Here is a 14458-nt window from a genome sequence, read left to right on the forward strand (position 1 = left end):
TCGTACCCCCCATATATCAAAAACAGTGTAAGCATCAAACCATATCTTGACACCGAGAGGGCTCCAAATTTAGCGTGGCTTTGAATTTTCCCTTCACAAATGCCATTATTGTTCGAATTTTCCCTTCACAAATGCCGTTATTAAAAAAAAAATAACGAAAGGATAATTGTGGTACATCAGAGATCTCTACCGAATGACAATTTCTCTCTCGTCCCATATCTCTAGCTTCCGCGGGCAGTCTATAGAGATAAGATTGGGGCCCAATAAATGGGATAAGTTTAGTGAGGATTTTCATTATTAGTTAGGGCCCAATAAATGGCATAAGTTTAGTTAGGATTTTCATTATTAGTCGTTTCTTAATTTGCTATTCACTTAGTGGGCTTGGCTGTTTTATAACTTTTCCGAAAAGAGCTCATATTAAGGCCATGTTTTGCAACCATGAATATTTTTCAATGATTAATTAGTTTCTTAAGCGGTGAGAGAGAGGTAGCTAGACGGTTGGGAGGAGATACTTAGACGCCACGATTGAGAGAGAGGGTGCCACCCCGGGGTTAAGATATCCTCCAGTTTCAATTTTCAAATCATCCAATTTGATCCTGTAGACTTAATCATGTTTCATATAGAACTCTCCATTTCAATCCACACTGGCAATTATACTTACAAACAACGAAAGCTCTGATATCACTTAGCCAAATTAAGAGCTTCTAACGAATCATTTCATATGGGGTGGGTAACTGTAATTCTTAGCCCGCCGTGCACATCTAATCCATTATTGTTTAATAAAATTGGCATCTTCATAAAAAAAAAAGAAGGATATACCGCCCGAAGCTTAAAATGGGGCCCACTCACATTCTGCATGATCGTGACCTTCCATTCAGGATGGTCCGAAAAGAGCTATCTTCCTACATGATAGTTACTGGCAACAATGATGTTGAAGTTGCAAAGTTAAGGGATGAACTATCTATTCGTTTTGAGATGAAGGACTTGGGAGAACTAAGTCACTTTCTTGGCTTAGAAGTAGAAACCTTGAAGGATGGTGTGCTAGTTCTCAAAAAGGCTATGCGGAGAAATTAGTTGGAAGATTTGGGATGAGTCAAAGTAAAAGATCTGTTACTCCTCTTGATCCCAACATAAAGATAAGGCGGGAAGAAGGCAAGCTTCTTCCAGATCCGCAGCCATATCGTCCTCTTGTGGATAGTCTCATTTACTTGACTATCATAAGACCGGACATTTCTTTTTCCATTGGGCTTGCTAGTCGCTATATGCAAGCGCCACGGAAACCGCACTTGGAGGCGGCAAAGAGGATTTTGAAGTATGTGAATTCTACCCTTGACTTTGGGTTGCTTTACAGGAGAGGGGTTGATTTTGTGTTGAATGGATTTACCGATGCCGACTATGGAGGGGACTTGGATGATCGGAGATCTACTTCCGATTATGTGTTTTTGTTTCGATCGGCGGGTGTTTCTTAGTGTAGTAAGAAACAAGACTCAGTGTCTCTTTCAACAACGGAAGCGGAATATAAGGCCGCCGCTCTTGTTTTTCAAGAATGTGTTTGGTTGCGACGGTTGATTGAAGATGTTCATTTACCTATTCACAAGGCGACAACTATTCTTGGTGACAACCAAAGTGCACTCAAACTTGCCACAAATCTGGTTTGTCATGCAAGAACAAAGCACATTGAGATCGAGCATCATTTCATTCGTGAAAAGGTGTTAGATGGTACAATTGGTGTAGCGGAAGTGAGGAGCAAAGAGAACATTACCGACATCTTTACCAAGTCACTTTCCAAAGGACCATTTGAGCTACTTTGGGGTAAGCTTAGAGTAGTTTCCAAAAAATCACTTTAAGGGGGAGTGTTAATTTTAAAGTGTATTTTTTGTTTTAGCTTTATTTTGTTTTATTTTGAGAGATGTAGTGAGGACAAATTTGTAATTTTGTGTCCATGGGCATGCTAGTCATTTTGCCTAGCTTGCACATGTGTGAACCACACATGTTTGCTCCATCTTTTCCCACTACCTACCTATTTCAAATTCAAACCCTTACTTGGAACTCCAAACCCACCACTTCCCTAAGCATTTAAGACACCACTTTCCTATACCCACTACCACTTACCTAAGCTATTTTCTCTTTACTTTCCTTGACCAAGCTCTTGTGTGCAAGCTAATGTTTGAAGCTTTCTTCTCTCTTTTTTGTTCTTGTCTTGTATTGTGTTCTTCCATCATATATATTGGATTACATCTTGTTTGTGCTTTGTTCTTCTTCTACTTTGGTTGTTGATTTTGGGCCAGTGTAAACTTCGGTTTCACTATTTGAGGAGAGGGTTTTCCGGTGTTGCGAAATCTCTCTTTCTCTATACCCACTAGCGTAGCCGGAAGCGCGAAGAACGAGTAGAGATCGATCAATATCAACACCGATCTGAATAAACCTTCGAATCCACGAAGGGTGCTCGTCGAATCCACGAAGAACGTGATAAACAACTTTCTCTACAAAGAAAGAAGAAAATTTCTTTATTTCATAAAACAAACATGAACTGTGCAACAACCCTTGCTCATAGGTTTTTATAAAACACTAACTTCTTCTCCAAGTAAAACTCTACTTTCTAAATCAACTACTACCACCTAAAGTCCTAAAAAGCAACAAATAACTAAGTTCCTTAATTTAACCGGACTCAAATAAAAATTGCTTTGAATTAAAAATATGCTGCTTCCTTTCTTTTCCCAATTTTAGAAAGAGACGTTGGATACTTTTGGGAGATTTGGAAGTTTCCAAAACTCCTTGCCTTGCAGCCCACATCATTCCCCTTCACTTGAAGAGAACTCGACCTCGAGTTCATTGGTGATGTCGTTATAGAATCTCCAGCTTCAAAGACCTTACTAAATTGATGTTTGGCCCTTTCGTCATTGTACTTAGATTTGGACTCGTCGAGCTTCTTTTTCTTCTTTTTGACACCTTTGTAGATTCGTTTTTTCTTCTTTTCCTTCTTTGAGTTGATAAGAAATTCTTTTAGTACCAAACATAATTGCCGTTCCACTTGAAAGGGTTTGAGGTCCTCCTCTACTTTTGATGAACACATAACTTGATGCATCGTTAAGTATTGCTCGGAAGCACAAATGGCAGGAATGAGGTCTTCTTTCTTATTTTCCTCCTCTTTATGCTCATCTATATCACACTGCTTCTGATCATCGTCTTCAAGCTCGTCACCAATGGCTAGGGGACCCTGATCGGATTTGTGACCAGATTGGTTGCACTTGTAGCACATGACCTATTGCTCAAACGGTGACTCGTGCGGATCATACCGTGGAATTTGTGTTGTTGCCAAAGTAGAAGGAACATCTTCACGTCCTCTTCCCTGTGTTGGAAATGCCTGTGGCGGCTTTTTTGTTCCAACAGAAAGATCCAAAGTCACCTTCTCTTTCACGGTCTGCGGTGTCTCTACCATGGTTCGACTCATACAAAAAGCCGTTTGATCATAATCATAATCAAGGGGTAGAAACCTCTCACAAAGGACTTGACACATCCGTGCCCATGTTCAGATTGGTCGCTTCCCCATCCTTGTATGTGAGAGTTGTAGTTGATCCCACCATGCCGAAGCACCTCCCTTGAGTTTGATGGCCACAAGTTTCATCTTTTTCTCCTCAGGAACTTCCATGTAGTCAAAAAATCTATCGACCGCTGCTAGCCAATCAAGAAAATCTTCGAGATGGAGTTGGCCATTAAAATTGGGCAAATCCACCTTAATACAATAATCGCGATTACGAACCGCGGATTTCGGAGCGCAGTCACGAATATACCTTGGATGGATGATGTCTTCGAATTCCTCCTCACTAGAGTAATAATCGTTACAAAAATATGTAACTCTAGGGCTGGAGCGTGGAACTCGACGTAGAGCTTGAGCGTGCCGTCGCCGATCACCGTCGTCGATTTGGGGTTGCTCGCGCTCAGTAGGATTAAACCGCACCAATTGCTCCGCTATTTGATTAACGGTAGCCTAGAGAGTGTTAAACATCTCCACCGTCACAGTTTCTTAATTTTTTCGTTCTCCGTGGGAAGCCATGTATGGAACGTAGCAGAGCTCTGATACCACTTGGCGTAGCCGAAGCGCGAAGAAAGAGTCGAGGTCGATCAATATCAACACCGATCTGAATAAACCTTGAATCCACGAAGGGTGCTCGTTGAATCCACGAAGAGCTATTCTTCGAAACCACGAATAACGTGATAAACAACTTTCTCTACCAAGAAAGAAGAAAATTTCTTTATTTTATAAAACAAACATGAACTGTGCAACAACCCTTGCACACAGGTTTTTATAAAACACTAACTTCTTCTCGAAGTAAAACTCTACTTTCTAAATCAACTACTACCACCTAAAGTCCTAAAAAGCAACAAATAACTAAGTTCCTTAATTTAACCGGACTCAAATAGAAATTGCTTTGAATTAAAAATATGTTGCTTCCTTTTTTTTTCCCAATTTTAGAAAGAGATGTTGGATACTTTTGGAAGATTTGGAAGTTTCCAAAACTCCTTGCCTTGCAGTCCACGTCACCCACCATATCTAGAAAATCTTTGTGATTAATTAATAGGATTCGAGAAATTGAAAGTTGTCTACAGATAAGATTAGGGCCCAATAAATGGTGCAAGTTGTTCATCACATTTTTTTTAACCCGGAAAGATAATGACCTCGGGGCAGATCGGCAAGTTTTTCATCACTTTATCTTTACCTTATGACGACAATGTCTCTGGTCCCTTATCTTTCTGCAAGCCGTCTATAGAGATGAGATCAGGGCCCAATAAATGGCGTAAGTTTTTTTCTAGGATTTTCTCTATAACTGGCCGTTGCTTTGTTATAGACTTAGTCTGCTTGGCTGTTTGATAAATTTTCTGAAAAAAAGCTCATATCAAGGCCATGTTTGGCAAACCATAATATTTTTTGGGCACTGATAAATGGATCCCCATATATCTTAAATCAACCCCTTTTAACGTAAAATAAAATGTTAGGGCGTGTGAATAAAGTTTTCATCTACTGTTAAGCACTATACAAGTGGGTAACTCACACCCCTAAGGTTTTACGTTAAAAGGGGTCGATTTAAGATATATGGGGGTCGATTTATCACTCCTCCCCCCCTCCCTCTTTTTTTTTTTGTTACCTTGTTTTTTATGTCTCTCCCTCTCCCACCCTCCCTCACCATTTGGTAAGCTAATATTTTCCAGAAAAAAAAAGTTCATGGTAGCCAGACATGCTCTGAAACTAACTTGTTTTTACCAAATACGCTAACAACATCAAAACGAAAGGTAGAAAATTTGAGCAAAACAAGGGAGTGCATATATCATCTGTATTTTCACTTCTCTTATTAGATTGTGGTGAATTATATCAGCCAATGAGAACCGGGTAACATAAAGATAAAGAGTGAATTATATCAGCTCATGAGAACCGGGTAACATAAAGATGAAGAGTGCAAGTATAAAATAGGACACGGGACATATCATTTCCCACTAAAAAAGATGGGTTGGAAGTCCCAAAGAATGTGACTTTCAATTTAGGCTACTGGCCAGATCAAACAATCCCAAACCTCCGAATTAGGCCATTTAATAGATGGTTAGGGTATTAAAATAAATGGGCGATATTCATCTAGACTCTAAAGTTCAAAAATTAAATCACAGCCTTAGTAATGCAGCGGATTGAAAGTAAGGATTGTGGCCGAAGCCCACTACCTGTAATAACCCTAGAATTCACCAGGGAAAAACATCTTGCTATATCATTTGTTGGGGTTCCATGCAAAAGTGAAGATTCCCACATCGGAAAAGCAAGGGGATGTGGATTGGCTTATAAGGGAAGGGCTCCCTCCCCTTAACGGCTAACTTTTAAGGGTTAGTTATAACTGGGTCACAACTGTTAGAGTTCCATGCAAAAGCAAATAGTCCCACATCGCTAAAGTGAAGTGGATGGGGATGGGTTATAAGGGAATGGGCACCCTCCCTCTAACAGCTAGGTATTAGGGGTGAGTTCTACCCTATTAAATTTCTAACAAATGGTGTCAAAGCTGGGGCTTGGTAACTCCCGGGAAGATCTCGGCAACCCTAATATCCCCGGTGTGCCTCCGAGGAAATAGTCCCACATCGCTAAAGTGAAGTGGATGGGGATGGGTTATAAGGGAATGGGCACCCTCCCTCTAACAGCTAGCTTTTAACGGTGAGTTCTACCTGGTTAAATTCCCAACAAACTTGTAAACCTTATTATCCTATCCTATATATATATATATATATATATATATATATATATATATATATATATATATATATAACGGAATCCTACAAGCTGTGGTGGTGCCACGTGTCAGCCCCTCCTCCATCCCGCAATTTTTAAAAGCCATCTTGATCACATTTTGGTAAATCTCTCGATTATAGAAAGCTATTAAATCTCCTCTTAAAACCTATTAAATCTCCTCTAATATAACGTTTTGTATATCCTCTAAAAACTTAAGTTGGGGTGCAGCCACATGGCAACCCCTCCTCTATCCCGAAATTTTAAAAATTCTAAATTTCTAAATTTCCAATAACGTTTGTATTCCTTATTTTAAGCCTATGTGGCAGCTAATTTTTGAGCTGGCATCCTATTTTTATCACCATTTTCCCGTCAAAAAAAAAAAATAAGTAAATACGATTTACAAACAAATGCAGTTTTCCCCGATATCCACTCCCCATAACCCCCACGATTATTTAAAAAACGGCTACTTTTAAGGCAGCATTTAAGATCTTCCTAATCTATCCTTTAATATGGGAAGGTTCCCACTTTAGAATCATTGGAATTAGAAAGTGTTATTGGATAAGTATGGAATTAAATTGATCAAATCCAACATCTCTTCGCCTTCCTATTTGCAAGCTATTTCATTTATGGCATTTTCCTTTCCATACACATATCTTTTAATAATTTGTTTCTAATTCGTTTTGTTTCCAAAATTCATGGCATTTAATTCGTTTCAATTTCGTTTTGTTTTCCAAAATTATGGCATTTGATATCCACCTCATATATCTGTTCGTATTATCAGTAAATTCAAAAAACGTATGAGTCTGTCATTCCAGGATTTTCTCCCAGCTCCTTAAAAAATGCTTCATATTACAAGTTTTTCACCTGATTTATCGACATCCACCGAATTGAGATCCTAAAAACCACATCTCCTTGGCTGTTCGTAGAAGATTTCCTTTCCACAGGCATAATCCTTCCTCCCTCTCTCTTTCCCTCTCCATGACAAGCACGTACAAACCCGTATTTGTGGTAAAACCACGCTTGGTGTTCGAATATCTTTGGGTCTCTAAAGAAACTCTGATGATAAGGTTGAAATTTCTAGGTGGTTGATTTTTTTTCCTTTTCCACCATTTAGGTGTTCTCTTGGAATCCAAAAAACTAAGTAGTTGTTGCTGTTTTGGGTGCTATGCTATGTGGGTTTTTTTTTTCCATTTCTAATCTGCTATGATAATTATATAGCTAGCAAATTTAGTCGCTTCTGGGAGAGCAGTGTTCAAGTTTTTTTTTGAAATGACAATAATTATATATAGTAAATTTAGGAGGCCGAGATGGACCACCCATATCTACAATAGGAAGCAAGAAAGAAACAGGAACGAAGAAAAAACAAAATACAGAGAAAACCCCTTCTCAGGGAGGAAGGTGGTCGAACCACATAATAGAACCACCAGAGACACCACGCTTAGCTAGCGCATCCGCCTTATCATTTGCCGATCTTCTAACATGTTGAAAGCGGATAGCGGATTCCAACTATAGCAGTGTTCAAGTTTATTTGTATTGGATTCCAACTATATTTTAATGATCTGCTTATAATGATCTGGTTAGTTGATAATTACGTGTACATTTTGTAACGATCCTTTTTGTGCTGGCAGGGTATTCAGTTTCAGGGAAATTTCAGGAAAGGAGTTGAGGAGATTTCATTTCCTATTGCCTGTCTCTATATTATATATTTTTGATTTAGGGTATTTTCAGGGTATTTTGATTTAGCATTTGGATCTTTGTATGGTTAGCTTGACTATGTGTATGGTGATTTTACAGGTGAGAAGGAACATATATCTGATTTATGGAGGAGGGAGCGTTTTGGATGTTGAGATCTGATTGTGAGTCCATAAATTGGAGACTTGGAAATCATTCAAAACTGGGTTAGATGTAACCCCATGGCTCATACATATATACGAAGGTAAGATTGAAAAATAGGGCCTCGCATGGAGGATTCTTTTCCATGTAGGAAATAAAGGTAGTGGTTCTCATCCAAAAGCTGTTTTAAAGACCTCTCCATTTCTAATATCATTTCTAAACAAATTTTTAAGTTTTTCTATTGAGATTTTTTTTTTTGTTCCAAGCATAAAACGTCATAGAATTCCAGGGATTGATTCCTGCTAAGGTGGAGGATGACTGTGGGTTCTCTGTTATCGTTTGGTCTTCTTTGAATATGATTTTTGCACCGAGAGAAGGTAAGACAAAAAAAATGCCCCGAATGATAAGTGGGGTGTTCAATTTAATCCAGGTCACTAGCTCTCTCCCTAATTTGTAGTTATAAACCCATTCATAAGTTCCTTGCTCAGCTTTGGACATTTAAAAAGAGTTTTGCTATTTGCCAAATAAGAAACTCTAATAGGGCAAAATTTATATTGTATTATCTATTGATTAATTTCATTATCCATTTTTCAATTCAAGAATAGAAAGTCTTTGTAGCTGTTGCATATTAAGGAATATTCTTTAATATGCCTTTGGTTACATTGGCTTTCATATTATTGATGGAATTGTAACTAGCCTCTGAAGAGCTATATAAATGTTTGAAAATTTTCATATGGGTTCTAATTCCCCTTATGGTTTATGTATTTTGGATTTCAGGACCTTCCGCTCGATGATTACACACTAGCTACTTAAAATTTGAAACTTAAATAGGTCATGTTCCTTTGTCCTCTCACAAATAGAAAATTGAGAGCGAGATCTCAGCTATCATCTCTCTATTGCATTCCACTTAAAAATTGGATATTATATATGGCAGTTAGGTCCGTTGTATTTGATTCTTTAGTTATTGATTTGTTGTTGAATCCGAGTGGCAAGTAGATTTTATATTTGTTTTGCTTTTGTTTTTCTCTTTTTATAAGCACAACCTGCATTTCCTAATTGCATGTTTTTAAGAACCATTTCAAAATCATTTTTTACCGCCACGGGTCTGCAACTAGTTTAGAAGAAGAAAGACAATACACTATTGAAGAGAGAGAGAGAGAGCTTTTGCTAAATACGTGAAACACTTTTCAAATAGTGAAAACGGCACAATCAGAAAATGTGGAAGCTAGCTTTATTCATAGGATAAACATCCTTTTTATATCCATAACAGTAGATTGTTTGAATCGGCAATCAAAACTACGAAACTTCTCTCTAGCTAAACACAACCTCTCTCTAGCTACCTACCCAAATCAAACTAGAAGAAGAACAATGGCTTACAGTAGATAAAATAAAACTCTTCTAGTTTATCTAGTAGAATTCTAGATAAACACAACCTCTCTCTAGCTACCTACCCAAATCAAACTCTCCTAAGAAGTTATCCAACCTTCTAGAAAACAAAATCCTAAAATAAAAAATGACTATGAAGAGTCGGTGGTGATGACACGTTTACAACAAGAAGTGGTATCAGAGACGGGGGTTTGGTAACCCCAGTGTGCCCTCTTGGAAGGTGAAAATCCCTCCAATAAGAGGGGCTGGAGGAAGTTACTCCAGACCGGTCTGGAGCCAAGTTTTGTTGCCAACTAGGAGACTAATATGCGACCAACTCAAGAAACTTCCTACAGAAAATAAAAATAACTAGGCTAGGAAGCTAGAATCCCTTGGTATCCTGAGCTAAAGTCCTAATGTGTAAATAATCCTAGTTGGTAGTAGGATTTCAGCCTTGATGTGCTACTTTAGTCCCCACTATTTGCAGAGAACTCGGTCTTGAGTTACAGATTGGATAGCTCGGTTCATCTGGTAAGTTGTATTCAAACACGTTATCAATATTATGTCGGAAAAATAGTCATGTCTTAAAGAAGATCAACAATACAAGTGTTGTAGTTAATCTTCTCAGACTTCTTGTTCTCCAATCTGTTATTAGTTCCCATTTTATTTCTGTGATTAATCGGTGGCAATTGGTGAAGGATGGAGAAAATTGTTGACGGTGGAGATGAAGGAAGATGTAAATTGAGATGCTTCAAGGAGCATTGTCGCTTTCCTTAAGACGATATTCGCCCCCACCAATTGTGTGCAGGGGGAACCACAAATTCGACTCAAGCCTAGTGAACACTAGAAGAAAACGAATTTAGAAAGGCTTTAATTGAATGAAATTGCTTATGGAAATTCACAAATTCGAATTCCCCTAGTGGGTTTTCTTAATCTACTGTAAATGAGTGGTTTTTGGTCTTTATATAAAGCTTCTGGTGTCTTTTGTTTGAAAAAGCACACCCTACAAGTCACCTTTTAAGATTGGAAAGAAATCTTACCATTGGAGTGACTGTTGGTTTGTGGGTTTGTGTAAATCCAACGTCCTCCCTCCTAACAGCACAAGTGTGCCAAAAAGCGCAACTAGCGCCCTACAGCACACATCACGCGTGCGCGGACGGTGCAACGGTGCAGACCATTCCAAAACCCATTGTGCAACAAAGCAAGAGAGAGAGAGAGAGAGGTAGGTAAAGCTTTTTATACCCCTCTCCAATTTCTTGAGTTTCCAATGTGGGACTATTCTCCCAAAGCACTTTTCACTCTCTTTTCCAAAAGCGACCCATTTTACACAAACAAGATTCATATTTCTTTTAAAACCTTTTCAAAATTACTCTTTGAAAATACTCTAACAAATATATCCGTCACCAACTTGAATTTCTCTCACAAAAACTTTAAGCGACGCCTATAATTGAGACTGTTTCCGTCTCTAATTACTTTCAGGGACGGATTTGTGCCTATTGGTGACGGATTTTGTTTGTTGCCAATATCTATATTTCTGGTAGTGGAGGGTAAAGGCTGGGATTCTAGGATTGACATTTGAATATTTCAACACATTTCTGGTCATAATTAACCATATCCTTCTTCCACTGGCCAACAATATCACATCCCAAGTGATCTCCTAATTTGCCTCCTTGCAACCCCCATATAATCTGCCCCATCAACAAACTCCGCAGAACACAAAAGATTTTCAAGGAACAGGGACCCATCATGGAAATGGCATTCATATCGCTTTGTTAAGTCCCTAGCTTCCTCGGGTTTTTTTGTTTTGTTTTGGAATGGCAAATATTATAAAAGAATCAGAAGGGACACCCGAAAGGGAAATCCCGAAGTTACAGAACACAAAAATAAAAAACAAATTACACAATGAATAGGACATCAAATAGGAAATTGACCAGACCAATTCATCGAGTTGCATACCACCCCTCTTTTAGCTAACGCATCCGTCTTCTCGTTAGCAGACCTTCTAACATGAATCAACTCAATATCTGATTCCGCCAATATATCTTCCATTTCGTCAAAAAGATCCAAAAACCTCCAAGGTGGAGCCACCCCACCCCTCAGGCACCGGATATCATTAAACGAGTCCCCTTCAACAATTACACTCTTCAGATGGTCTCTACTCACCTTTTTTATGCCATTGAAAGCCGCTTGGACTTCCGCCTCCGTAGCGTCAGTCACACCTAAAGGGCCCCAAAAAGTCCAAAGAATCTGGCCGGCATCATCACGACATAAACCTCCCACCCTGGCTGGACCGGGATTCCCAAAGCAAACACCATCAAAGTTTATTTTTAACACTCCTTGAGTCGGCGGTTCCCATCTCTGCACAACTTTATTAGCCCACTCACTACTCAAACACACCACACCCCATCCTTCCCAAAGATCAAAGCTGAGACAAACTGGAAAGATGGATGGCATCTCGTCTAATTTATAACCAATGCAATTATCTGCATATAAAGATAATGAGGAGCCTTGGACATACCCTCAAACACCCGTGCATTTCTCTCCTTCCAAACCACCCACCAAGTGGCAAGCAAGCATACTTCCCACAAAATTTTCCCTTTCTTCTTCCAAGGCATGAAGCTCCATTGTTGCAACAACAACTCAATAGATCTAGGAAAAATCCAGCTAATCCCAAATCTCTGAAATATGCGACCCCATATAGACCGGGTGAACGAACAATGCATAAATAGATGATCCGTAGATTCTCCATCAGCAAGACATAGGGGGCAATGATCAACAAGCCACATACCACAGTTTCTCAGAAAGTTAATGGTTTGTATCCTGTCGCGACATGCGGCCCAACCAAAGAAACTTACACACAACGGACAATGAAATTTCCACACCTTTGCCGAAAAAGAGGGAGTCGGGCAGGGCATCAGGCTCGTATAGAAAGATCTGACAGAAAAAAAACCCCGAAGAATCCGCAGTCCATATACTCTTATACAACCCATTTCTTTTAATGTAGCCATTATCCAAAAGCCTTCTAAGTCTAGCCACATAATCTAACTCCCAAGCAAAGAACCTTCTTCTACAAGCTGGGCACCATTCCCAAACACCATCCCTACTAGCCATACACTCACTGACCATAGCTTCTTTCTTCACCGCAACCCGAAAAATTTCTGGGAACAACAACCTGAGCAGGCTATCACCACACCATAAATCACTCCAAAACTTAACTGTATCCCCTCGGTAAACCCTAAATCTAATCTTCAGGTTGAACTTGGAGGACATTTTTAAAATATCTCTCCACACCGTTAGACCATTTTTCTTAAAATTATCAAAAGACTCCCACCCTCCGGGTTGACAATCATACTTACTACAAATAACCCTCACCCACAAATGAGATCTTTCTTCCCCAAATCTTCATAACCACTTTCCTAGCAAAGCGTGGTTAAACTCCTGAAATCTTCTAATACCCAAACCACCCACCATGATGGGCAGACAAACATCCTTCCAACTCACCAGAGAGATTCCATTTTTGTCCTCATTACCTCCCCACAAAAATCTACGTTGGATCATTTCAATCCTCAACGAGACACTGACAGGACACTTGAAAAGAGACATAAAATATACAGGAATATTTGCTAAGACTGCCTTGATTAAAACCAATCTTCCACCTCTAGATACTAAATTTCTCTTCCAAGTATCCAACCTACGCCCAATCCTTTCTGAAATCGGCTCCCAAAATACCTTCTTTGGTCTTCCAACCCCCAAGGGCAGACCCAAATACGAGGCCGGGAGATTGTCCATGTCGCAACCCAATAACCTCGCCAACTCCAAAGCCTCATTCAAGGGGACATTCAGCGCAAATATTCTAGACTTATGAAAATTAGATCTTTGTCCCGTTATCATTTCATAACATCTCAAAGCGGACTTCAAATTTAACACTTGGGATCTCTCCGGAACGCAGAAGAAGAGCAGATCGTCCGCGAACTAGAGGTGAGAGACCTCCACACAATCTCTCCCAATATTGAAGCCTTTGAACAACCCTACATTGCATCCTTTAGCTAAAATCTACTTAGAGTTTCTTTCACGAAGACAAACAAGAAGGGAGATAAAGGGTCCCCCTGCCGAAGCCCACGGGAAGACTTAAAAAAGCCTTTAGGAGACCCATTTAACAACATTGAAAACCACACCGAGGACACACAGGACATAATCCATTTGCGCCATCTACTCCCAAAACCCATTTTAGCAAACAGGAAATCTAAACAGTCCCACTCTATCGTAAGACTTTTCCATATCTAGTTTGCAAAGAAGTCCTCTCAACTTGAGCCTACGATAATAATCAATGGCCTCATTGGCAATAAGGGAGCAATCCAATATTTGTCTCTTCGCTACAATAGCACTTTGGTAATCAGAGATAACCACCGGTAGTACTTTCTTCAAGCGCTCCGCTAGAACCTTAGCCAAAATTTTATATAAAGTACCCACCAGACTAATAGGACGAAAATCCACAATTTTTGTTGCCCCCGCTACTTCAGGTATAAGAGTGATGAAGGTAGCCCCCGTGCCCTTGTCCAGCTCCATACCATTTAAAAACTCCATGAAAAAATATAATATGTCCTTTCTCACATATTCCCAACATGATTGGAAAAAGGCAAGACAAAAACTGTCCGGCCTCGGAGCTCTATCTTTGCTCAGAGCAAAAACCCCTCTCTCAATCTCCTCATCTTCAAAAGGTTTTTCCAACTCTGCACACAGAGATAGATCCAAACTGCTAAAGTCAAGATGCTTCGGAGTTGGTCTGGGACCCCCATCCGACGTATATAAGGAATTGTAAAACTGTAAAACAACTTTGGAAATCTCATCTTTACCCAATACTGCCACTCCCATATCCACTAAAGATTCGATCCTATATCTCCTCCTCCTTCCACTGGCCACGGCATGAAAGTAGGCCGTATTTTTATCCCCCTCCTTTATCCACCTATCTCTGGATTTTTGTCTCCATGAAATTTCCTC

General features: G+C 39.5%; 1 protein-coding gene across 1 annotated transcript; it reads left to right on the forward strand.

The window, feature by feature from the left end:
- Window positions 1–1088: 1088 nt before the first annotated feature.
- On the forward strand, window positions 1089–1469 carry LOC143885990 (secreted RxLR effector protein 161-like). The gene has a single exon (XM_077390008.1). The coding sequence runs from the start codon at window positions 1089–1091 to the stop codon at window positions 1467–1469; it is 381 nt and encodes a 126-aa protein (XP_077246123.1).
- The last annotated feature ends 12989 nt before the right edge of the window (window positions 1470–14458 follow it).

Source organism: Tasmannia lanceolata, unplaced genomic scaffold (assembly GCF_043159265.1).
Source record: "Tasmannia lanceolata isolate RefF3 unplaced genomic scaffold, GAP_Taslan_0.1 ptg000011l, whole genome shotgun sequence".
NCBI lineage: Eukaryota > Viridiplantae > Streptophyta > Magnoliopsida > Canellales > Winteraceae > Tasmannia > Tasmannia lanceolata.